The following is a 27,739-nucleotide window of genomic DNA, read 5'->3' on the forward strand; positions in this document are numbered from 1 at the left end:
AAGGCCAACTGATTTCTTGTTTATATAATTAAAAGGTATTAGAAATCAAATCAAGAGACGGAATGTTAAAATTATACAATGTAATAGTTAGATCTCACTTCCAGTAACATGGTTGATTTTGGTTACCACACTATAAGAAATTTACTTCTGTTCTACCACTAGAAAAGGGAGAAACCAAACTAAATCAAGACCTGAAGGAAATTTCGCATAAATGAAAGGAATTTCATCTTTCTCGTGAGTAGAGAATATTACATGGGGATGTGGACCAGGTATTCAATATTTCCTGAAGGAAACCGAACAAGTAAAAATCAGAGGACTTATTTTTAAGATCAGAATCAATGCAAGAACCTGGGGACAAAAGTGAAAATGTAAGCTTAGAAACATTGAAACAACAGAAATCAAGAGACACAGAGGACTGTGGGAGTGTGTAACTGACTCCCCACCTACACTGTTGTAGTTGAAGAAATAGCTTGGTGGATTTCTTGGATTCTTAAAAATAAAATTAAGAAAAAGAAAGCAAAATGTAAACGATGGGCAGAAAGGCCTCTTCACATTTATAACTCTTCTTATGCTTTTAAATTCATTCGTACTCTTTCTGACATTTCAAAAAATCTCTAAATGATCCGTTTTTGTGTGGTGGCGAGCCAAGACTACTAGAATTGTGTGGGTGTTCTTCAGTTGCTTAGGTTTAGTGTTACAGATCATTTAACCTTTGGCATCAGGGAAGAACAGACTTTGCAATGTTTAAGGAAGCAAAGTCCCACACAGAGTGCTGCAGCCAACAGTCAGCTGAGAGAGCTGTCAGTATCACTAGCAGTGGAGGGGGCTGGGCACCTTTTCTGGGGTCGAGTCCAACAATTCAAAGTGGGGTTACATGACACTGTTATACAAAATGCTGGCGAGCTGTATATTTCACTCAGTAAGTTCCAGCAATTTTTGTCCCAGATAATACAGACATCCAGTCCAGCTGACCCATCCTGAAGCCACTGTCCTTTGAAATGAGATGCAGTACACAGAACTACTAAAGCACTCCATAAAGAAACAATGATTTCCCAGATGTCACTGTATATTTAATTAAAGAATACTACAAAATAAAACAGGCTTTGTTTTCAAGTGCAACTCCTCTTATTATCTCTCTCCAACCCCCAAATACAGTAAATGAACAACATTAAAATCTCTCAAATGTCTAAAAACCCTGCAAGGCCCATAAATCATCCAAGGCCCATCATTGAACACATTTACTGCAGTTTTTGTGCATTTCATTTTCATTATTGGTTTATTTATTTTTTTGGTTTTAGAATGGAAAAATCAAAAGGTTTGAAGGCAAGTTCACCGATTATTTAAAAATTATCCTGGATGTAAGAAGAACCTAGCGTGACTCCTGCAAAAAAAAAATTAAATATCTAGCACAAGTGCATTGTATGCGAAATTCCCGTAATGACTTGCAATGAACACATTTTCTTGACAAAATTTGTTAATAGTAATGTATAATTTTGCAACCATGTTGCAAGAATAACACCTCTACAGTGCTGCACTCCCATGATGCTGTACCCAGTCATACTGATGCAACGTTTTCTCAAGGAACTGTGCTGGAAATCTCCATATCATGCTACTCTTATTATAATTTCATACTCCCATTGACTGAATGGGGACATTATCAATACAAGCTAGAAGCAAATGTCCTTGACACAAAACAGCACTTCTCATAGGACAGACAAGAAAACACAAAAGGGCCAAATTTAGTCTACTTGTATGCGACTCCAGCTTCTTTGACATTTCAAACAGAACTAAATGCATAAATGACCCCAGGTCTCACAGGGACAGCAGGAACAGTGTGTGCCACAGCCTGTAGTGAATCAGTCAGTGTTTGCAGTTGCATTATCTGCAGAAAGTGTGTTGAGTCTTGGACTCTGTTCTGTTTAGCTATGAGAGTGATAGGGAGGACATGAGTTTTCAGCAGCTGACATACTGTTTACACATGTTCACAAATTGACAGAGCACTTCATATGCTATGTGACATCATTGAACTGATGACAGACATTGCTTGAGTGAAAGTAAAGTATTTCCATAAAAAAGGACAAATTCCAAATTTTTTTTTTAAATGCTCTCTACTAATGCCTTTAGGTTTAGTACTGTATGTTTTCTAAATCCCACAAATGCTACAGATGTGGCTGAGAGATAAGTAGGTGATTCTCAGATCAGTTGGTTCCCACAGATGCAAATCCTATGAACTTGAGAGTCCATAAGTGTTGAAATGACCCAGAATAGTTGGGATTAAGCAACCTCTCATAAACCATATGGTGCTGGGCCTGTAAAACAGGGACACATGGTAGCCATTACACAGCATTGGTTAGTGTTATGAAGTCAGTGTGGTGATAACATGCTTTCAGAAGCCCAAAGTATTAGATGATGTCCAGTTTCTTCTGTGGTTTTCTGTACTATGTAATGTACTGTGACAGGAAAGGCATCATGCATCCCTTTTAACAATAACTCAGAATGGACACACTTGTGGTGCGCACTATAAAATATTGTTTACAGTTCAAAACATCCCGTCTCTCGCCGGCCTCTTGAACACATTCAGGTTCTCATTGATACCTTGCTCAACAGACGATTCTCTTGTGCATCTATATTGTCTGTGTATTTTGCTCATTTGTGTGTTGTGTGATTTCTTTATATTGGCTGCTGCTTTAAAACAAAAATGCCCCATGGGAATAAATATTTTTTTCTCTCTCCTTCAAAACGTTCAATTCTGAGAAAAAAAACTTTGCTCTTCCTTTTCAATTGTTCTGTAACAGATTTAGATGATATCTCCTTCTCCAAAGCAATTGACATACTGCTGTTATACTGATTAAATTGACATCATAACTAGGATCTTCAAAGACCTGGGTAACAAAAAACTATTACTGTATATTATTGTTAACAATTCAGTATCTGTGTTATATACTACCTACATTAAAAGTATCATTTAAATACATTTTATTCACAAAAAAGTACTGAGAAAAAGAAATACAGTTAATGTTGTGTTCATTCTCTTATAAACTCAGAAGAAGAGCACATTCCTGGTCTCTAGAGGTATCCTGACAATGCTTGATGAGCATTATTTTTTTTCTAGTTTTGGATGTATAGATTCACTTGACACAAGATGAAAAACCCAGAACAGTTGCAAGGAATATAGAAACATACAGTACATAGGGATATTCCAATCAATAGGAACCAAAAGGCAGAAATGAAAAATGTCTAAATGCTCAGTATTTAAACAAAAATCAATATGATTCTTGTCACATTGATGTCTGTATAAATGCAACCAAAGATCTTATGGGATGATAAGAGAGCACAGTCATATCAGTCATTTAGCTTTATACACCCACATAAAATATTTTTTAGTGCTTGATCATAGTGTCAGATCAGGGCATGGATTGGTTAAGCATCGTTTAGAGACCTCAGCCATAGTCATCTTACTATATTTATGAGTCCCTTCTGGATGATATACTGTAAATACATCTACAATAAGGTGCTTCATGTTTAATTAACACAAAAGTAAATTGCTTCACTCAAAACACCTTTTCTTTCTCGTAGCTCACATTTTGCATTTATTTACTGACTGACTTTAATATATAACTGCATTGGGATACTGAGGATCATTGATCACAACTGACCAAGGCTGTGGTTAGAGGGACTGAAGTTAAAATACACCAGTAAACAGATATAGTATTTCACTTCGATTGTCAGGAGAACAAGTACAGTTGATAGCTCCTGTCTAAAATGGCAGGACTATGATATTTGTATTTGTTAGGGAATTGTGCTCTGATATAGAGACATTTTGTCTGGGCAGCCAGCATAACAATGGAAAATTGGTTGCAGTGAACAGTAAATATCTGGAAAATGTAAAGGTCAGATCAGAGAGCTTTTTTTTTTGTTTAAAAATGTATTGCAGTAAATAATTTTCAGTGTTACCTCTTTCGTTTCCTTGGAGATGAGAATGAAGCCATTGCTGTCTATAAGATAGCAATTTAGGTTCTAGAAGAGATGAAACAAGTGGTGTAAATCTCCACGCATTTTCTTACATATTTTTGTAGAAGTAAGGACATGTTGGTTCATGATGTGTTACACTATGTAATCTAAGGCAGAATACATTATTTTGCTCTCAGATACTACAAATAACTGTCCAACTTCATTTCACTAGCAATTACACATATTTGCGATTTGTTGAGGTATATTCTAGCTAACAAAAGTGAAGTCATCTTTAATTTGGAAAAATGTTCTTCATTAATTAATTTAATTTAATAATTATGTTTTTTTAAAGCATACATAGTCACCATCTATATAGTGTATTTCAGATCCTGTAGAGCACTGATCCAGGCTATTATTACTGCCAACAGGATAAATTAATACTCACTATATTTCAAATATATATATATAGTAGAACGTCACATATTAGTTGTATAATAAACTATGTAGAATTAACAGTATTAATGGCTTAGCTACACTTTGAAAGCTCATTTATTTTCACCCATTAGTATAAATCAATCCACTACATTTATTTATCAGAAATAATTATCTTGACACAAACTGTCTTCATCATCCTGTACATTAACAAGAACAGAAGCTTATTATAAAGGTGAACAGAAACCAATTGATTACGATTCATTTTCTCTGATCAAGGTAGCAATGATACGGCTGTTACGGCAGGTTGCAATTCTTGACTTCATAGGACTAAGCTGCATTTGACTATAATTTATTGTGTAGTAGAATTCAACATAGGGAAGAGAAGCTTGTCATTACTGACATGACTTTGCTAATGGCAAACTTAGAAGTACTCACACTGTTGTCACAACTGATTGGACACAAGCCATCTATGGTGCTGCACTGTAAGACAAAGAGAGCAGATTAGGCGAGGAGTCAACACAGAAAAAGCATGCTGTTTCTCTTCTTGGTCTAATCAATTTTCTCAGATTTAAGAATTCTGTATGAGTATGAAATGTGCTTCACTGAAAAACCTTTAAGTCTGAAAGTCTTTTTTCTCCTTTTGTATTTTTCAGAAAATGCAATCAAAATAATTGCAAAATAATGTGATATAACTTATGGTGGTGGGGAATCACTTCCCACAAAGGGGAGTTCTGTTTGACCCTGACCAAACCATTTGTTGCTTCCCAACAGAAAATAAACATTTCAACGTCTCTGACCTTTCAATAAAACTGAAAAACCTCTAATTTGTGTCTGGACAACTAAGTGGTTACAGAGATTTTGGAGTACTGCGATTATTTAATCACTACTGGAAGCAGCAAGAATAGAACAAAAAAAAAACAACAGCTACAGCGCATTTTTTTTTTCATTTAGTGTTCTCAATGACATTTTTGTTTCCACAGCTGAGTATCAACCTGTAGAAGATATCTTATGGTCTGAGATCAGCTCCCTTTATCCCTTAAGCATGAAGAACAACAGAACAGATAAGATCACCTTCACATGTGATAGATGTGCTCACACGACAGCTCATGCATCAGTGATGCTGGTTCTCAACAGAGACGCTTCTTGGCATTTAATTACTGGATTCTAGTTTGCACAGGATATATAAATGAAGACAACTGATGATCCATGCCATTAGTGATGATTTTTCACTATGATTTTCCTGTATGATTTAGTTCTGTTATCTTTAATCAAAAGATTAAATTGATTAGACCGTTAAAACAACAGCTCTTAAAAAGTGAGATATGATTAACTATAATCACTAACTCTGTGGGAAATATGAATCTCCCCTCACTGGTTTCCATGGTGAGCTGTCTGAAGTAAGTAAGCAGGTCCATAAAAAAAAAAATAACTAGAACTTGCTAGAACTATCAAGTCAAACGGTCACCCCTTCAAACTGCACAAGGACAAAACGGCACCAGAACCAATCTTGACAGGGTAGAGTAAGGAGATCAGCTCTCTTACTCACAGGATTACATCCTGGAGAGCGCAACCAATCAAAACCATTCTACAATACTTGTCCTTGAAAAGAGAGGGAAGAACTGGGAGTACTTCAAGAAAATGTGTGAGCCTAGGCTTTAGTCATGACCACCTCTGGGAGGGAAAGATGGACACACCTGACCTTATTACCTGATTAGTGTCCCGTGTGACTGGAATGCCACAGAAGAAAATGAGAACTAATTTGGTTGGTCCAATTGGTAATTTCACATTCCACAGGATTTATTTGCAAAGGTATATTAGTAGCCAGGTGTGCACAATATACTTTGATGAGAGAGTGTGCAGAGGTTGAACTATAGTGCGTTAAGGTAGCATGGGAGTAGTTATTAGACTTGAATGCTGCTCCAGACTAGGTGGCAGTTTATCTTCATGGTAGTTTGTTGCATTGAGAAGGTTAAATAGAAACTGTAACTTTTTTTTAAAGTTTGCTTTCTTATTGAAAGAAGAATTCAGAGGGGCATATAACTGACTTGCTCAGTTAAATTCTTGAAATAAGTTCTAGAGACTCAGGAGCTTTAAGGGAATGTTGACTAGTGTAGTTCAGTGGGAATCTGGGTGTATAAAAACTGGTTTAGGTGTCCCAGGAGGTCTCTGAGAAGACCTGGAATATGGATCTTCTAGTTAAAGGGAAAGCCTGACTGTAATGAGGTTTAAATGAGGATGTGTCAGGGTGTTCCAGAGCAGGATAAAAAACGTTTTTGTAATAGTTTTGGAGTCATAAAATTGAATACACCTGCCCTCCTGCTATCTGAAGGTTTGATCAATGACATAAGTAGAACTGGAAGGACTGTGCAAATAGAGCCTCTGAGAAATTAACTGATCTTGGGACTGTGCAGGCATCTCTAGTAGGGGATCACCAGTAAATCATAGAAGCCCTGGAGTTCTGCAGACCATTAAGTGACAGACCACCCAAATGTGGAGTCATGGTGAGATATGCTAGTTCTGGGTTGAATATTGTGATGAATGCTAACACCCTCAGCCACAGACTGATTCCTAAAACCAGCAATGGGCCTCAGGTTGTGAGGAGGGAAGAACTAAAATCCTGGTACTTGCACACCTACAGGGGAAAGGTTGCTTACTCCTGTTTGTTAGGAGTCCTGGCACCAGTATGCCAAAAACAGTTTCTGCAAACAAAAGATGAGCTCAGAAAGCAGTCAAGAAACTGATTGATTAAGAAAAGTTTGCTTAAAATGAAAGCAAGTCACTATAATCAAAAACCTAATAAAACAGAAAACATGTCAGGGTATACAGTAGTAAAGTCTGGGTTTGGGAGATGTCAATGAAGCAAATGAAAGTTATATACAGTGACTTGCTATCTTTTAAGTAGCAACTGCTTAAAACTGTGGAAAAAGGGTTATTTTGATTAATTTTGCAAACAATAAAACAAATGAGCTGCATTGTGACACAATAACAAACACTGCTGCCTTGCTGTGCTGGTGCATGGGGTTCAGTTCCAGAGCTGGAGTGCTTGGAGTCTGTGTGTTCTCATATAGTAGGTTTACTCTGGGTGCTCTGGTTTGCTCCCGCACTCCAAAAACATATTGCTAGGTGAAATGATGTCTGGGAAAATCATTCCTGGTGTGAGTGTGTGCCTTGCAATGGGCTGGTGTCCCGTCCAGGGTGCATCCCTGCGCCCATTGCTTGCTGGGATAGGCTTCAGCTCCCCCATTGACCCTGTATTAGATAAAACTGCCAAAAATGGATGGATAAAAGAATTAAAGTAAGGTTCTGAAATCCTCTACCCTTTGCTTTCTTCAACACACCTATATTTTATTAATGACCAAGTAATATAGGTTTATTCCATGCTGGAAAGAGAAGAAAGAAAACATAATGTTTGGCCGTGGAGCCTTCTTCAGGCGTGTACCTGAAGAAGGCTCCACCGCTGAAAAGTTGTTTTCTTTCTTCTCTTTTCTGCATGGAATAAACCTATATTACTTGGTCATTAATAGAATATAGGTGTGTTGAAGAAAGCAAAAGGTAGAGGATTTCAGAACCTTACTTTAATTCTTTTATCCATCCATTTTTGCAGCTACCCACCTGATATATTTGATTAATTATTGTTAATAATGTTATATTTTCATCTCACATCATTTTCATTAATCCCTTATTCAATTCGGGGTCACACTGGCCCCGAGGGTATCCCAGTGACCAGTGGGCACAAGGTGGGATACACCCTGGATGGGATGCCAGTCCAGTGCAAGGCACGTGCAGACACAGACATACACACTCACACCAGGGCCAATTTTACAGAAGCCAATTAACCTACCAGCATGTCTTTGGGCTGAGGGAGGCAACTGGATCACCCAGAGGAAACCCATAGGAACTGGGGAGAACATACAGTACAAACTCCACACAGGTAGACTCCCAGGAATTGAACCCAGGAACCCAGTGATGCAAGGGAACAATGCTAACCATGGTTTCACTGTGCCAACCTGTTATATTCTGTAAAGCTACTTAATGTTATTTGCATATTTGTGGTTTCTAGTTTGGCTTTTTGGCATTTCACTGGCTTTTTAAAACGGGTGTTGGCTCATTTACAAGGTAAGCTAGAAATAATCAAGTATACTGAGAGGCAAAAAGTCCATGAAAGAAAAAAAAAAACATGAGGCATTTCTTAAATGCATGTGGCTGCTGCCATCATCAATCAAAGTGCTTATCTCCATTCTGCATGTTCGAATGGTAAATTGAAGTGTGACTCTGTCCTGGGGCACAGTCTGGGCTAATTGATTTCAGACGACACAAAAAAAAATAAAGCCATGTAAGGAAATGTACAGTACCGATGTGAAAATAGAGCAAGTGGTAATTATGCATCCAAAATAATCATATAAGAGAGGGGTACTCTCCGAGTTCATGACTAATTGCGAAACATAGTCTGAGGAATCAAGGACAAATAAATTGCATCACATAAAAAAGCAATGAGTCAGAAAGAATCATAATGAAATCCAGGGACAAACCCGGTTATCCCATCAACTCAAATTGTAAACATGCTTAGCAAGAACCCAGAGAGACACCAATTGTACTGTCCTGTTTCTGACCAGCACCATCTGCTAAAGAGTTTAAACATTCTTATAATTAAATAGATTAAAGCACAGGGCCTACACTTTCCTATATACTGTATTAGAAGCTGTGACACCTTTTTTAAAGCCTTTCAGCTATGTAATGCCACTATTTTACTTGCTCTGACAAAAAGCCTTTTCAAGACTGCCAAAATGCCAAGTCTTGTTTAGCGACCCCAAGTTCCAGTCATCACCTGTCACAATCCAGGATCTCTAGGCCTCTCAAATCAATAACACCTTGAGATCCAAGGAATAAGTCTTTATGTAACCTCCATGTGTCACAAACTGTTGATTGCTTGAGTAAAAATTAAAGTCTGTGATCGAGCCTAGTAACTCATCAGGCCACTTTGGGTTTTCTGTAGTGTTAGTCAAACTGAGAGTACATACTGTAACCCTCCCCAGGATGGGACACTGGTACATTGCAGGGTTAACCCCAGGCAATGCTGTTATCTATTTGGATAAATGATTTTGCTCAACAACAACAGTGTCTGCAGACAGAACATGAGCCCAAAACATTCCAAAGCACACAAAGCTAATAATTCAATGTCCCACCCAAAGCAAAAGCAGTAAAGCAAAATAATATCTCCTCTTGAAGAAAAGCGAATCTCATTATTTTAGATTGTATCTATGGGAGTAACTGTTAAAAAAGGCATTTAATAGCCCAAGAGCATATTTGTTTCCAGTTGTACTCTGCTAAGTGTGGTTATGTTGTCATTCTGCCCTTTTGGTAGGCAAATTGCTCCTAGGATAGAGCGAAACTAATGTAAATTAATGTTGCAACAAGCCAGGAAAGGCAGGGTTGTGATTAGTAAAATGCAATTCAATACAAAATATATGAAGGATTGTATCTGTGAACAGTATGGCAAATATATACATTGTTTGAACAGTGGCAATATACTGTAGCTCTGGTAAAGCTGTTGAAAATCAAGAATGTAAGATTGTTACACTGATGTGCAGGTATACAGAAACTGGTGTCATACAAAAGACTGTGTTCACATAAAGCATTACTAGACTGTGCTTCGGCACAGAGGCACCAGGCAACCGAAGCTGTTAATTGTATTCCTGTAAAAAGCACTTCTGTCTACTTACATCAGTGTCATTGGGCTGTGAGGAGACATGCAGAGTGCAGGCAGCATGCAGGAAAACAAAACAGAAATACAGAAATAATTTGGTTAGAGTATGACAAGTTGTGAACAGCAAAGCCTGGTATAGATGTGTGGTGGGGTTAATACAGTAGCAAGGTATTCTAGAGATGACTGCTGCATAGTTTTGACTTACCCACAAACATTGTAAGATAGAGAGCCATGTGCCCTTTATTTTTCAACTGTGTAACTGCTTGTAATCGCTAACAACAGCAGCCAGCAGCCATGTCACCCTGCAGTTTACCACTGGCAACCCACTGAAGCTCAGGAGGTGGGAGCCTGGTCAGTACCTGGATGGGAGACCTCATGGGAAAGCTAAGACTTCTGCTGGTAGAGGTCCTAGTGGGACCAGTAGGGGGTGCTCACTCTGTGGTCTGTGTGGGCCCACGCTATACTGTAAAAAGGTGCTGTCCTTTGGCAGAGATGTAAAACCAGGGTCCTGACTCTCTGTGTTCCCTAAAAATCCTGGGGCATTTCTTGAAAAGAGTAGGGGTGTTGTCCAGGCATCCTGGCCAAATTTCCCACTGGCCTTTAACAGTCATGGCCTCCTAATAACCCCCATCTATAGCTGGTAATCCCCACTGAAAGTTGGTTTGTGGTGAGTGTACTGGTGTACTATGGCTGCCGTCACATCATTCAGGTGGATGCTGCACATTGGTGGTGGTGGAGGGGAGTCCCATTACCTGTTAAACGCTTTGAGTGGAGTGTCCAGAAAAGCACTACTGTATATAATAAGGAATTATTATTATTAAGAAGGACAGACTAGTACACATTGTTTTGGAATGCTACATAATGTGACAACATCTGGCCTGTTGAGAACCCGTGTTTCTTTCTAGTGGGTTTTTCATCACAAAATCCCTTTCCTACCATCAAGGCTACTGGAATCTAGTCAATAAGGCTGGGAAAATCCTCACCATTCCTGGTTGTCACTTCTAACTTTAGTTTTGTTATGTTTAGAAAATGTTCTAGGATGTTCTGGCTAATTTAATGCCATTTCAGAATTCTGCAACTTATAAAGTATGAAATGTAACATTCCTGTTAAATGGAACTCACTTTGATGCTTTCTATTTCCAAGAAAGAGCAAATTAAACTTAAATGTGAATACTGTCCATGCTGAAGATAGCACAGAAGCTTGCAAGCATAAATCATGATGCCAGTGAAGAGATCACCAAAATTTGTTAAACACACAGCCAAGCCCTTTTTGTGAAGAAGAGCTTTGCATTTGTGGCCCTAAAAGTACAATGTTTTCATTTTAAATTGTTTAAATAGCCTTAACGGCATCTGCAGTCTACCTTTATTGTTAATTCACTCAGGTTACCTGTAACACTTCAAGTTGCTTTTAATTATTTGACACATTGACCAACCAGCTTTCTGTGTGCTACAGTACATGAGAGTAGATTCATTTTCATTTGGAAGACGCTTGTCAATTTGCGTGTTAATTTGCTTTTAAACCTTCTGTCTGAAAAATTATATGGAACTGGGCTTACAAACTGCAGTGAAAAAAATTGTATACCTTTAATAAATGTTGTATTTTTAAAGCCATTTCATAGATTTGAAACATCATGTTGGACGCTGGAGCCAATGTGAGCAGTTTTAGAGTCCTTGTGATCTCTTTCACTAATTGTAGAGTGAAAAATGAAAATGCTAAAGAGTATGATCCTTTCCAACATACCCAAAAATGTTTTATTGCAAACACAGTACATTAACGGTGTATTGCTGTTAACAAAAAATAGCTAATTCTTCAAGTCACTTTGAATATAAAAAATTGGGAAGAATCCTTCTACTTTAAGCTACAACTGTTAATAATTACACGTTCCCTTTGGCAGGATATTCTTCCCTTGTTCATTCTTTGACAACAGTGCAATTGTGAGAAAATTAATCCAATTTAGGTCCAAAACAAAAGCAAGCTGATGGTTTTCAACACAAGTCACTAATTTTACTCAGACTTCACATTTCACATCCCAGTGTTTTAAAATGAAGATGACAGATTCATGGATGCTATTTCTGTTGAGTAAGACTCTTACATAACAGAAACATTTGGACTGCAACATTTCAGGGAAGCACAGCAGACTGGGTATAGTACAAACACTGCACTCAGGCACAGCTACAGTATCTTATAAAGGGGTCAGCGTGCAATAGAATCTTTTTTTATAGTTTTGTACAATACTTTGCAATGTATTTTATATGTCAGAGACAGTATATATTTCAGAAGTCTCAGTCACTGGCCTGCACTATCATTAAGGCCAGGGGGAAATCTGAAGTAGAAATTTAGTTACATAAAGATGTCATCATCTTTTATTATAAAAAATGTAAAGAGGATACCAAATGGATTTCCTCCATCTTTCTGGATTCATTATGCTTTTCTGCTCTGACGGAGTGTTTGGCAAGAAAGTGTTTGGCCTTTTGGAGTTAATTTGCCTAATTTTGCCTAATAAAAACAAGATAGTCTTTAACTGCAGATACTGTATTTTATGAATGGAACAGTAGGGAGTAAACGACATATTAGAAATAAATATCAATTGTTGGAATAATAAATAAGTACTGTATGTGGAGGGATTTAAAATGCAAAACTAAGTTCTTCAGGAGTCTTATCTTGCTAATGAGAATGTGGAGCGCACTCTTGAAAACCTCAGATTTTTGCTCTAGTATTTTAAATAGAGCAAAATAATTCTGCAATGAACAACAACAGTTAAGCTTTGTCAAAATGCTATAAACGAATGGAACCCCTTCTATCCAACATGATAATTACACTGCTTAATATAAAGTGCATTTTCAGGTTTTAGAAGGCTTCCAAATTCATGCAGACACTCACTCTGAGACCTAGACAGGAATCCATCCATCTATCCATCCAATTGCTAACTGCTTAACTGCTTAACCCAATACAGGTTTGTGAGAGCCTATCTCAGCAAGCAACAGGCACACTGTAGGAAACACCCTGGATGGGATCCCAGTCCATCACAGGAAACACACAGGTGCAAACACACACACTCACACCAGGGCCAGTTTTCCTACAAGCTTAATCTACCAGTTTGTCTATGGGAAGAAACCAGAGCACCTCGAGGAAGCTAATGCAACAGGCAGAGAACATACAAACTCCATGTAGACAGCACCCCTGGAATTGAACCCAGGGCCTCAGAGCTATGAGCAGCAATGGTAGCCACTGTGTCACTGTAATATCCAGCAGGAATCCACAAACAGCTAAAGTACTACAAGAGATGTCACTGTCTCCTTATGGGTGATACAGCTAGCCAGCTCTGACTTTATATGTGCAAAAAGATGAGCAGTCATAACACAGTACTGTCTTTCGTAGTGCTATGACTAATCAAATAACCCATTAATATGCATACACATAGTTTATTGTGACTGCTGGTCTTAACATCCAACCTAATTTAGAAGTCTGTTCATTTCTACAGCCAGTTTCTGTGTCGTATTTGAACTTTGTAAAGTCATAGGGAAATTAAAAAGTACAAGAGAATACAAAAATGCGATAAGGTTTCCATTTGCTGTTTTAATCCTTTGCATTATTTTTACATACTGCACAAATAAATTAGTGGTCTTATTGCCTTATTCCAAAATTTAAAGGACTTTTTTCAAGTCTCGTAATCACTTTAGGCTTATTTTAGTCCCCTTACTTCCACCTAGTCTCATCTTTGTGAATGCCATAACCCACTATTTTAAAATACATTTCCTTAGAATTGTTCCTTCTACCCCTGCCTCCTCATTATTTACTGCAAGTTCTGCAACCTCTCCTACAGAAGACATTTTAAGAAAAAAAAAGCAGTTTTTGCAGGAATTTCATTTGTACTCTATTTAAATCAGGAGTAGCATCTAAATCTTTACCAAGATTACGTTCACGTGTGGAAGAGTCTCTAGGAAAAATAAAAACAAGCAAAACTAATGTACAAATTCCTCTTCCTTCATTTCTGCTTCAAAGGTAAAGTTTGGCAGAAGGTGACTAAAACGCCATTTGGTAGCAGAAAAAAAATGGGGCAGATACAGTAAATAACATCTGCCTATTGTCCTAATTTCTAAACAACACCATATTGCTTGAATTTGCCATTCTCTTTGCTGGGGAAATAAACTGTATTAATGAAAACTAGCAGGAATCAGCAGACAGTTTAGGACACTGTAACTTAAAAATACCTCCCTTTTGTAGTGGGTGGGTCAGTTTTGCTGAATTTCCTTTGTGATGGATTTGACTTTGTTTTGTTATTGTCATTTTTCATCCTTAACAGCAGAAGCCATGTGGTTGGGTTGAAGTTTGTCAAAATTATTACAAAGACCAATATTTAACTACTAATATGGCCTCACTTATTTTCGCTTAGCTCTAACCACAGATTAAATTTTCACATAAAATTCATTTTTTTCCTACTTATTATTCATACCTTTTTGTGTTGTAATGTAATTAAAATAAGGTTTGTAATTAAAATAAGTGTGAGGAGAAATTAAATAGAATTTAAATGGTACAGTGTGCAATGTCTTTGCCATGAGTGATCAACTGACCGTAATGATAAGGGAATGTAAATGTCGGTTGTATGAATAAATGTATGAATTGCATAAAACTGATACAATTGATTTATCAACATTTTGTTTGTTTTTATCTAATGCATTAAAATAGCCAGACCTTCCCAAATTAGACTTCTTATCGTTTATTGTAAAGTTTACGTTTGTGGATAAGTTCCTTCTTCAGGTGTCCTTGCCTCATAAGAGCCTGGTCTGTAAAATACTGCCTGTGATTCATTTTAAGTTCTTAAGAGTCTATCAGTGTGTTCAATGCAAACTGCACTGAAAGAGCTTGGTATAGGGAAAGCAGACTGCAACTGCAAATTTTGTCCCGTTCAGATAACGACATAATTTAAACACTGTTTACTCAGTTAGTTATTGTACCTAACAAGCATAGTGTAAGCTTCTTTGTTGTGGGTATTATATTATTTACTATATTGGTGCTAGCAGTAAGAAAAAATTACCTTGGTTGCCAAGGGTAATCTAGAGGGAGAAACTGTTAAAGAGACCACATTTATCCAGCCAGGGGGTGAATAATGGGCCACAGACTGCATGTTAAAGCGCAGAACACGGTAAGGGGGGTTACTTCATCTCACTAACAGACCAAAATAATGGCCAGCAGTAAGACTTTTTGTTAAACTATGTTAAAAAGTCATCGCTTACGGCAATCGATGAGGTATATAGTTGTTCATTATTCATTGATTCCTAATAACCTTATAAACATATTTTCCTCCAGCATCTTGTTAATTTAAAAAAAAAAATGTACACAAATAACTTCAATAATGGATTTCTTTTTAAAAGTAACTTCCATCGACACCATTTATGAAAGGTGCTCGGGGGGCCAGAGCAGCATTTTTGTGTGTGTTCACGTCCGTGTGTACTGCTGTAAGGGGATTACACACCTGTCGTGTTGCTGTCCAGAAGATCCTCTCCAGCAGCTCTAGCCTGAGTTGCACCCCAATAGCTGGAGAAACAGAGAAAACCAGAAACATAACAGTCAGATGGTGTATTTAAAAGCTCAAGAAAACCTTGAAGTTCAAGTGACCCAGAAGAAAATGGTTTTGCTCTTTTTTTACTTGCTCGTACACTTGTCCCCGAGTAACAAACCCAAGCTCATCTGAGTTTCACTGCGCAATATTATTAGTCTGTTTTTACACATGTCCTGCCTCAGTCAAGGGCACTGTGGAGGGTGGAGGGGGTCTTCAGCACATGGTCTGCCCTACAAATGCATCACACCATGATGAGTCACTGGGAGCGGTTTCATAACAGAATGCATGTACTCCTCAAGGCCTTCAAAGTCACAAGATTAAACTGGTCTTAGGGCTAAAGCTCTGCAGATCAAATCTACTGTCTCTATAGCTACTTCTCATTGGGTGTTTCGGCTCACAGTGAGAAGTATTGGGGAGTTAAGAGGCATAGATGAGTCCTGCTGGTGAGTTACAAAAACAGGATAATATTTGCTTCTGGATCACATGTCAGAAATAATCCCTGATAATTACAATGATGTCACTGCTCAGGCCTCATGGCTATTATGATTGTGCCGCAGCACAGGAACAAAGACACCCCTGATAAGCATCAAATAGATGTTTTATGAGTGAGCTAAAGTACACAAAACTGCAACTGCACAGCCCTGCCAATACCTTTTTTACACATCATTTCATTTAATATGTTACCAGTGCAGAATTTGTATTTGCTTAATAGCTGGGTTCAATGCTATGCCCCATGAACCAGGTCAGAGAGCTCATCGACTACGCATGCTTTCCTTCGACATGCTCGCTGTTTTCCATAGGCTGGGGTCCAGGGTGACTTATGCTTATAGGAACCCTATATGCTTATAGGAGAGTTAGAATCAGCAATAGCAATGTCTACTATAGCAAGTACAGTACGTTTACTGCCTTATAATAATAATAATAATAATAATAATAATAATAATAATAATAATAATAATAATAATAATAATAATAATAATAATAATAATTTCTGGACACTCCACTCAAAGCGCTTTACAGGTAATGGGGACTCCCCTCCACCACCACCAATGTGCAGCCCCCACCTGGATGATGCAATGTTAGCCAAACAGTACGCTCACCACACATCAGCTATCAGCCAATTCAGGGATGTGGATTATAAGGAGGCCAAGTTCGGGTAAGGCCAGGGGGAGATTTGGCCGGGGTAACTGCCCTACTCTTTTCGAGAAACACTCTGGGATTTTTAGAGACCACAGAGAGTCAGGAACTCTGTTTTACATCTCATTCCAGGACGGTACATTTTTACAATAGTCTCCACGTCACTATACTGGACATTAGGACCTACACAGAATGTAGGGTGAGCCCTCCCTACTGGCCCCACTAACACCACTTCCAGCAGCAGCCTTAGCTTTCACAGGTCTCCCATCCAGGTCCTGGCAATTTCAGCTCTTGCAAAGCTTCAGTGGCTTGCCAATAGTGATTTGTAGGGTGATATAGCTGCTGGCTAACTTTTGACTAGTCCACATAATCCAGTACTGGGTCACAGGGGGAACCAGAGCCTAACCTGGTAAGAATTGGGTGCAAGTCAAGATATTCTGGACAGGATGCCTGTCCATCACAGGACATGCACACACTCACACCAGGGACAGTTTTTACAGAAGCCAATTAACTCACAAGCATGTGTTTGGTCTGTGGCAGGAAACCCACAAGAGCATGTGGAGAACATACAAACACCGTGCAGATAGCACCCCTGGAATAGAACCAGGGCCCCAGTGCTGTGAGGCAGCAATGCTAAACACTGCGTTATCTACTTTCCAAAATCCTGAAATGAATTAAAAAATGTACTCTGAATTTCCTGCTTCTCTACAAGCATTAATAGTTTTGTGATTTCTGAATCTATGGTGAAAGTCATGTAACTGAGAAGGAAATTAATAAAAATGATTACATAGGGAAAGACCCAGAGAAAACAGAAAGTAATAGACTTATTAATTTTTATATTAAAACTGAGGAGAAAACAATTTAAAGGGAAAATTCACCTCTTAATTTTCACAAATGTTGGAAAAACACATCCTTTGAAGCCCCAAGGAAATCAAAATATAGTAAAAAATAACCAGACATATGTATTTATGTAATGACAACATGACCAGATGTTTAAACATTTGCTAAGCATCATATTTCCTATTAGCAGTAAAGAAAAGGCATTTTATATTCTTTTTAAATGTGATCTGCTTTTCCAAAACAAAAAGCGCAAATAGCTGGATATGTATGCATCAATACTATTTATATATAAACTGTATTTGACCTGTGGCAAGCTCACATTCATTTTCAGTTACATACTGTGCAAATTGTGCCTGAATGTGTTCATAAATAATCTTAAATAGGCAGCATAACACAAGGAATACATATGAAACTATGACAAGATATGACAAAAATACAAAATGCAGTATTCCTAATAAGTCATGACATTTTAGTCATGACATTTTTCAGAGCAGAGTTGATAGAATGTGTTAGAGTTAATAATAACTCTAATTATTATTAGAGTTACACTCTACACTCAACAGGGTTGAGGGTAAGGTTAGTGTTTAGGTTAGGGTCATTTTTATTTTTTTCTTGTTCTGTCTTTTTAAAAAGGGTTATGAAAGATCTAAGGATGCTATTGCTATTATAACCATGGTATTGTAACATGGTTATGAATCCTCTGTGAGATTGCTATGTTAATTACCTAAGAGCACATTCAAATAAAGCAATATCTTTTTATTAAAATCTCTGCTAATTGTTAGAATCAGTGATATAAAGGCCAGTGAATATAATGCTTTCTTTCTCCAGTTTTTTTTTAAGAAGCATTTTAAACAAGGCAATGCTCACACACCGAAAAGTGTACTGTATGTGTTGGGAGAGTGAAGTGAAAGTGAAATTCAATTTTGCTGTGTACTAATGAAATTTGAATAGGAAGGCATTATCCAAGATGAAGACTAGAGAGTAGTCTATGACAAAAAGCAAAAAGAAAAGAAAATTTCAATTAGAAAAAATGCAGAGAAATTGGGCATCATAAACTCATCAGTCTTAAAAAAGAAAAAAAAAACTTGTGATATGCAAGATATAGATGTCTATACAAATACAGATTTCAATAGTACCCATAAAAAAATTCATTTCACTTCATTTCACTGTCCCAATACTTGCGCTTTTCACTGTATAAGAAGAACATCACCACCAACAATAAAATCCTAGAAAAGATATGCAGTTATGTCAAGGACTCCCAATATTTTTTACACTATCTAGGCTTGTGTTATTTCTTCTCAGCAACTTAAAATATAAAAATGAAGTGGATTATTTAAGGAAAAAAAATTAAAACAGGCTTGGTTACTGAACATGATATAATTAAAAAAGCTCATGGATTAATCAAAGCGGAAAATATCATATTTGATATCATAGGGCCACATAACTGTTTTTCTCTCAAACACTAGGATAAGTAATAACATTTTAAGGAGAAACGAAGATTCAGTTTCCTCTTGATATGTGTTCTGTGGTTTTTGAAAGATAACTCTGCTTGATCCAGCTGGCTGGTTAATAGATCATTAAGCTTTTCTAATGATGATTTATATCACTGACGTTTAATCATTATTAGCTTTTCCTTTTCAGATTAAAGTGATGAAAATGGAGAAAAAGAGAAAAAGATTAATGAAACATATTTAATTGCATTCCTTTATCATTACAGCCTAGTTAGTATACTAATATTTTAAGATTTTCATTTGTGAAAAAAACAACATAAGCTTAGGCAAAAATGTGAAGAATGTAAGAACCTTGCAAGTCTTGTCTGTCTTTATGTATAATTTTTGGAAAGTCCAGTTTATTTCAAAATTACGGTTTGTAATACACTTCATCTGTATGTTACATTCCATCAACTGTAAGTGTTTTCAGGCAGCTGGGACCAGAACCTTCAATCACTGCCCTTTTAATCTCTGTTCTGGTGCTCATCAGGAAAGCTTATAACACTAGATTCTTTTTAATATATGCCAAAATTCTCTCTTCCTGAATGCATTCTGTGTAACAGATTGCCTACAAGATAAACTTTATTTTTTAATTTTGTAAAATGATCTTGTATGCCTAGTCTTGAAAGGTAGTATAATGCAGATCATTTTATAGTTGCATATTTAAAATAATCACATTCCCACTCTTCTGCCATTTCTTAATAAATACATAAACTTTACAAGATGTTTTACTGGTGGGACACTTCTGCTGTGAACACCTGTCAAGGCTTCTGGATTTCCCATCCAACTTTATGTTTCTTTTTTACAAGCTGGAGGATCTAACGACCATAAAACCAAAGGCATTTCATCCTCATGGCTTCCCCAGCCTTGCTCTTTCATGAAAGGCAAAAATCTGGACCTCCCCCTGTGTTCTGTTACACTCTCTATTGTAGATCTGTTAGGATCTAGGTGGGAAAAGGCACATGAGGTTGCATGATGGGCTTTTCATGAGCTGCACGGGTTTGAAAAGTCAATTATAAGGCCATTGTGTGGAGGTATGATTGAGGCTTAAGCATTAACTTGAAGGTTGAAGGGACAATGCTGTTGTATCACTTAGCAAGGTATTTCACTCAGGTGGTTCTAGTCAAATGCCGAGCTATAAAATGGATGCAGAAGTCAGTCACTTTGGATACAATCTAAATAAATAACAAAAAATAAATCAAGGGCCTTTCTCACTCAGAAATGACTACAAGTTTGGTGGAGCATCATTTCAGGAGTGCTGAATCTAGGTTGAAAATTGTGATACAGTTTGGTTTTAGATCATAGACACGAGCACTGGACAAACCATGTGATCCGTCTAATAATTAGCACTAAGGGACCCAAAAATAAATTCAACTAAGAGGATGATATACATGCTAAACACATCTGTTCCTCATTTCCCTTGAAGGAAAAATGGCCACCTATTTAAGACATCGTTTTACATCACTTTCCTAAGATGTAATTTTTTTTAATTTAATTATTGTTCAAAATATACTGATGGGAAATATTCTGTTGGCTCTTTTTGTTCCTGTGGGAGTGTTTGTGCTGTTATTCAAAGCATACAGTATGTGTACTATTACTAAGGACACAATGCATGACTGGGCAGTTTGTTCTATACACCCATAATGCTTTGTGAAGAGAAATGCCTCCATTATCAGTTATCAGTTCTGATATGCTCCATTTCTGTCTTTGTGTTGAGTTTAAAGTCAAGGCTGTGTCAAAGCAATTTTGAAATTTGAAGATGCTCACCAAAGAAGAGGAACCTCTTTTGGAATGAGGACCGATCCAGAGATCCAAGAAACACTCCTTTCCAACATGTAGGTTTTGATCCTTCTGTTGTAGCTTGTGGATCTTTATCTTTATTGGTCAGATAAATGGCAGCTAATATTATATCCAATTCCCCTGGCTGGATTGTGACTCAGCCAAGAACCAAGAACTCATGCAAGGTAAATGAAGAGACAATACTAACATCTACAGTATATAATATTCTGTTAACAGGTGAAACATTTGTCAATGTTTATTTTTATGGTGTTAAAACTGTGACCATACATACAGATTTTAGTGCTTTTTTGGCATTTCAGATGTTATCAACATACAGAGATGATGACAGGGGATGATACAGAAGCTGGAAATGTGCATAGCCATTCAAAAATAAAAAAATATGCCAGCTAAATTTAACATACAAAACAAGAACAAAAGTGAAGGAACGATATATAGAGACAACAGGAGAAAGTATGAACTGAATCCCACATTTTGAAAATTGATGGTGCACATATCTGAGGTGGTGGTGTTTTAAGACAGTTGTCATCATGATGCCAAATGGCTAGAAGTATTCTACTTGCTGTTGACAAAATGTGCTGCTAGGTTTCCAGGCGAATGGAGCAGAGTGACGAGGGGAGGCCTGAGGTTGAAAAAGAGGAGTGCAGGGATCCGCATCTGGGTGTGCAGCAGTCAGACAGGAATCTCTTTCTGACAAGAACTGCCAGAGCCTCACAGCTCCCTGTCTATCAGGTCTTTGACAGGAGTGCAGTGTCTGCTTACCAGCATCAGAGGGCTAACAAAGGCCATTAATAATAACAGTAACAATAATAATAACAACAATAACAATAATAATAATAACAATAATATTTGCTTACATTGATATAGTTCTTTTCTGGACACTCCACTCAAAGCACTTTACAGGTAATGGGGACTCCCTTCCACCACCACTGACTCCCCTACCACCCCACCCCCCACATTATCCAATCTAGATGTGTGGAAATCACTAAGTAGAGCGAACAAACGAAAAGCTGCTGGACCTGACGGTCTCCCTGGCATGGTACTCAGAACATGTGCCTGGCAGATAGCTGATGTCTGTACTGACATCTTCAACCTTTCCTTGGCCCAGGCTACTGTACCTAGCTGCTTCAAGACGACCACCATCGTGCCAGTACCAAACAAATCAGCATCCACATGCCTAAATGCCTACCACCCTTTTGCACTCACCCCCATCATAATGAAGTGCTTTGAAAAACTACTTATTCCACACATTAAAGCCAGCATTCCAAAAAACACTTGATCCTCTCCAGTTTGCCTATCGCACAAACCGCACCGCAGAGGATGCTATCTCTATAGCTTTATACACCACACAAACCCACCTGAATAAAAGGAACAGCTCAACATTTAACATTATCATACCCATAAAACTTGCTACCAAACTCAGGGCTCTGGATACCACCCACTGTAGCTGGATCCTAGTCTTCCTCACCAGCAGACCCCAGACTGTCAGGATTGGCAACCTCACCTCCAACACTCTCACCCTCAACACCGTTGCCCCTCCAGGCTATGTGCTCAGCCCACTGCTTTACTCCCTGTTCACCCACGACTGTACTGCCAAGTTCAGCACAAACACCATCATCAAGTATGCTGACAAAACCACAGTCGTGGGCCTGATCACTGACAATGATGAGACTGCCTACAGGGAGGAGATAAAACAACTTGCAGACTGTTGCCAAACCAGCAACCTACTGTATGTGTCAACTTCAGCAAAACCAAAGAGCTGATCGTTGACTTCAGGAGACAAGGTAAAGTCCACTCCCCCATCTACATCGAAGGGTCTGTGGTGGAGATGGTGAATCAAATTCCTAGGTGTTCACATCTCTAAGGAGCTCACATGGGCAGCGGCTGTACTTCCTGAGAAGGCTTAAGAAAATACACCTGCATCCATCCATCCAGGAAATCTACAACACCAGTAGTTTGAAAAAAGCCACCAAAATTATGTCTGACCCCATTCACCCCAGCCATAACTTGTTTGTCCCTCTACCATCTGGTAGAAGGTTCCGGTCGCTCCAGTAGCACACAACTAGACTCCAAAACAGCTTCTTCCCCAGAGCCGTCAAGCTGGTGAAGCCCCCACTCCCTCCCATCATACTATGATCTCTCCTCACTTCTTCCTGTACCCACAATGACAACTGAATGTACAACTGAATGTAAACTGAAATTGTACTTAAAACTACTAGTTGTACTATTTATTAATCGCCGTGTTAATTTTGCACTGTTCACCAAATTACTTTTGCACTGATTTTTGTCCCGTTTGTATACTTTTCTCTGTTTGGCGTATTTGCACGGTTTTTGACAATTTTGCACTGCCACCATACTGTTGTTTGCAATGTTATTGTTATTGTATTACTGTCTATTGTCTATTTATATACAGTACTGCACCTGAGAGACTAGTGAGAAACACTTTTCACTATACTATGCACCCGTGTAAGTAGAATGACAAATAAAGTTGAATTGAATGTGCAGGCCCACCTCGATTATGCGATGGCAGCCATAGTGCACAGGAACGCTCACCACACATCAGCTATCGGTCAGGAAAGAACAGAGTAATGAAGCCAATTAATAGATGGGGATTATTAGGAGGCCATGACTAGTAAAGGCCAATGGGAAATTTGGCCCTGACGCTGGAGTTACACCCCTACTCTTTTCGAGAAACACCCTGGGATTTTTAATAACCACAGAGTGTCAGGACCTCGGTTTTACGTCCCATCCGATGGACGTTGCCTGTTGTCACCCTCACTATACTGGGGCATTAGGACCCACATTGACCGCAGGGTGAGTGCCCCCTGCTTGCCACACTAACACCTCTTCCAGCAGCAACCTTAGTTTTTACCAGGAGGTCTCCCTATCCAGGTACTGACCAGGCTCACACCTTCTGAGCTTCAGTGGGTTGCCAGTTGTGAGTTGCAGGGTGATATGGCTGCTGGCATTGGCAGTGTATGCCCCTATTGTCTCAATTTTTCCAGTTCTCATTTTGTTCTCTTTGACCAACTGTCAACCATACAGTAATGTTTACCCAGAACCTTTCAGGGAATAATGAACCACTATGCCAAGTTTAAGATTGTTGGGGTGAGAAGTTCAATGGATTTTAAAAACTAGAGCCTGGATTTTACATAGTACAGTATTCTATTTAATTTATGAGGGCTCTGCAGCAGTGAAAGCTGCTGATGCACAAAGAGAGTTGATGGAAGATTAAAGGACACTGTAGCTGGAAGCCCCTCTTGAGACTGTTTCAGAAATTAACCAAAATGATACTGTGAGAAGAGAGCTTATTTCATTAGATGTGAGTTCTGTGGAACTCCTGTTTTTTGTTCAGTACTAAAAAAATAAAATCACCACTATCGGGCTGGTCTTACCTACAAACCAACTGGAAAATGAGCCAGAGTGAAAAACTATCCCTTAAAAAAGAATGTTAAAAGTTCAGGGGTTTGTGACACTTGGTTCATCACAACAGGTAGTGCCAGCTGGTTGTCACATACAAATTAATGTAGTCCTATTCTGGATTGGAGACAGATGTGTTTAAGTTTACTCTATGAGTGATAAATACAATGGCAAATTGGTATATGCTGGATTAATACAGACTAAAGGATGTTTCATTGGTTGTATAATGAAAATACATTACAGTATATTACAGGAATATGGTAAAGACATAGTGCAAACCAAAAGAAGACAACACAAAAGATTTCAGGGAGTTTAATTATTGAACACTGCAATAAACTTTTGGAAATATCGATGACCAATATCTGTAGAACATCAAGGCAGCATTTGTAAATTCATAATTCATCATAGTTCATAATTTTTCAAAACAAAATAGGCCTTAATTTAACTTAACCTTTTACAATCCCCACATGTCAAAGAAACACATCATCAGACACTGCTGTGCTATGGCAAGTGTATGAAATTTCCATTGAACTTGATTTTTTTCTGATGCTAGCTTGCACACATACAGTAGAAAAATGGCCTTACTAATGCAAAGAAAAGACAAAACAAAAAACTATCCATCTAACAATAATAATATCCACCTAACAATAATAAGCACATGGGAGCTGGTTATAGACTAGTAACAGATCGGATTTTGTTTTCATCTGAATTCTACTTGCTAACATTTGTTTCTGTGCTTGGCTAAGGCTTGTTTTTGTACACACATGGCCTTTAGAGCTCACTGTATTTCATGCAATCTAAAAGTGCATTAGCAAAGGCAATCTCTATTGCTCAAAAATGGCATTCAGAGAATGCAGAAGAAGCTGCCTATCTGAAATATCACCTTACCTCTAATGAACCTGACAAAGTTAAGTGAACATTAGTGTGGAAGATAACCTGTAAACTGATAATAGCCTAATAGCTTTAACACTAATGTGTGTCCCCATCTCTTTTACAGATGTAATGGAGGAGACCACAAAAAAACTTGCTTGTAATAAATATTTGGCCATCTTTATTCATAACTGCAGCAATCCCATTGATTTTGATCGGAGAGCAGATCTTTTATTTTTCTTTGTCTGAAATATGCCACTCCACTCGGCACAAGGAAAAGAGTTGCTTCTCCACTTCAAGTTATTTCTTCAGTATGTGCTTTGCATTAAAAGATCAATATTGATAGTGAGGTTATTTAAAAAGAAACACTTTAGAAAGGCATAAAACCAGAATCTGACAGCCCATCCCCTTCAAAACCCTAAACAAATATCTGATTATGCGCAGCTTTTGCCATCAGCGTGCACCAATTCTGTTAGCATATGGGCTATATTCAGCATTACATTCAGAGCTGGGAGAAGAACTTGAGTTTCAGTAATAGCTAAAAATGATTGAACTGACATATGGATACTCCTGGAAAATTTGAAGTACAAATGTACAAGCTGAAATCAATCATACACGAGATATTAATATTGCTGCATATTTTTATTGGAGGAGGGAAAAGGTTAATTCCTGATTTACTGTTTGACAGTGGGATCAGAACTGTATGCTAGGCCACAGGACCTGACCATTTTCAGTTTGTTACATGCTAAGCTTAAGCTCCATAGACACTGTGTTGCCACCTCATGTTCACATTAATCTCATATGTTTAGAAATAGAAAATAAATGCCTAATGAAACATGTTATTAGCTTAATGCAAGAATTAAAAGAATGGAAGCTTTTTTCATAAAGTCTAATACATTATACAGATTTGAAACATCTCGGTTTTTTATTTTTGTAGGAGCTCTCGGGGAATATACGATATGACACCCTTTATTAATCCCCAGGTGGTAAATGAAGTTGCCATCACTGCTCATACACATACATACAGATGCTGAATAACTTGGAAGAGGATTTGAAAACAAATTATTTGCTCTGATAGCTTCTTCCTTTCAGTTTATTTATTCCACCCCTCACTGACTATCCTTTATTTTCTGTTTTACTACTTTTAAGGAAACTTCACAATTTCAGCTAAGCCAGTAGGTTCTACTATCCACACCTGTAGATCGATAGATACTTTATTGATCCCGTGAGGGAAATTGCAGTGCAGCAGCAGCTTAACACAGTCAACACAGATGGGATGTGTACCTGGATGGGAGACCTTCTGGGAAAAACTAAGGTTGCTGCTGGAAGAGGTGTTAGTGGGGCCAGCAAGGGGTGCTCACCCTGCGGTCCGTGTGGGTCCTAATGCCCCAGTATAGTGACGGGGACACTATACTGTAAACAGGCGCCGTCCTTCGGATGAGACATAAAACCGAGGTCCTGACTCTCTGTGGTCATTAAAAATCCCAGGGTGTTTCTCGAAAAGAGTAAGGGTGTAACCGTGGCGTCCTAGCCAAATTTCCCATGGGTCCTTACCAATCATGGCCTCCTAATAATCCCCATCTATGAATTGGCTACATTACTCTGCTCTCCTCTCCACTGATAGCTGATGTGTGGTGAGTGTTCTGGCGCACTATGGCTGCCGTCGCATCATCCAGGTGGGTGCTGCACATTGGTGGTGGTGGAGGGGAGTCCCCATTACCTGTAAAGCGCTTTGAGTGGAGTGTCCAGAAAAGCGCTATATAAGTGTAAGCAATTATTATTATTATTATTAACACAGCACAGTGTAATGATGATACAATAATAATAATACAATACATACAATGCAATCAGTACAGTGAGAAGTCTACTAAGAAGAGTTACTCACAGACCAGAACACACAAAGAACAGAACAGAACAGAACAGGTAAACTCAGAATATAGATGGAATGTGGAATTCAAAAGGCTTATTTGCCATGAACAAGTTTTCATTATTTATCAGCCTTAATAAAGAAGTGCATGTGCGAATGACAGAGTCCTTTTCAACTGTAGAAGAACCCCACAGCCTTACAGTATGCCAGTCAACTTCAACCCTTACTCTTCCACAGCCTCCACCCCCCCACTGATCACTGAGTTCAGGCAAGCTCTCTGTTCTCTTACACTTACACCTCACTGGTAAAGGAAAGAGTTTCTCACACTCCTGAGTGACTTATGGGCATGTATCTGTACTTGATTAGTCTGTTAGGCTTGTGAGTAAATACATTTACTGTTGCTGGTGAGACTTCATGCAGCAAAGATCACCAGTTTAACAGCATGTCTCTCAAGACCTATGTACTGTATTTTTTCCATGGTGTATTGACCAAATAAACTAAAATATTTTATTGGTCTAAATAGACTGAATCCCACCCATAACATACGCATTAATGGTATTAATTAATTTTCTTTCAGGGCCTTTATCAGAGGAGAATTGAGTGAGAGAACCTGGCTGACACATCTCATTTGGAAACAGAACTAGCAGGGTTTTCCATGCATGCTGGG

The 27,739-nt window shown here is 38.2% G+C and overlaps 1 protein-coding gene across 8 annotated transcripts in view; it reads right to left on the reverse strand.

Moving 5' to 3' along the window:
- The window catches only part of cacna2d4a (calcium channel, voltage-dependent, alpha 2/delta subunit 4a), a 198,805-nt gene that overhangs the window by 35,011 nt on the left and 136,055 nt on the right, over positions 1–27,739 (reverse strand). For 4 of the 8 annotated variants that reach the window (XM_069192098.1, XM_069192101.1, XM_069192100.1 and 1 more), the window contains 4 exons: positions 15,565–15,626; positions 10,107–10,121; positions 4,822–4,866; positions 3,955–4,017 (listed from right to left, as the gene is read on the reverse strand). In XM_069192098.1, the coding sequence (XP_069048199.1) occupies positions 3,955–4,017; positions 4,822–4,866; positions 10,107–10,121; positions 15,565–15,626 (185 nt within the window). The remainder of the gene's footprint in view (positions 1–3,954; positions 4,018–4,821; positions 4,867–10,106; positions 10,122–15,564; positions 15,627–27,739) is intronic. The other 4 variants (XM_069192103.1, XM_069192104.1, XM_069192102.1 and 1 more) reach the window with 1 other exon arrangement.

The sequence above is a fragment of the Lepisosteus oculatus genome, chromosome 7 (genome assembly GCF_040954835.1).
Source record: "Lepisosteus oculatus isolate fLepOcu1 chromosome 7, fLepOcu1.hap2, whole genome shotgun sequence".
Lineage (NCBI taxonomy): Eukaryota > Metazoa > Chordata > Actinopteri > Semionotiformes > Lepisosteidae > Lepisosteus > Lepisosteus oculatus.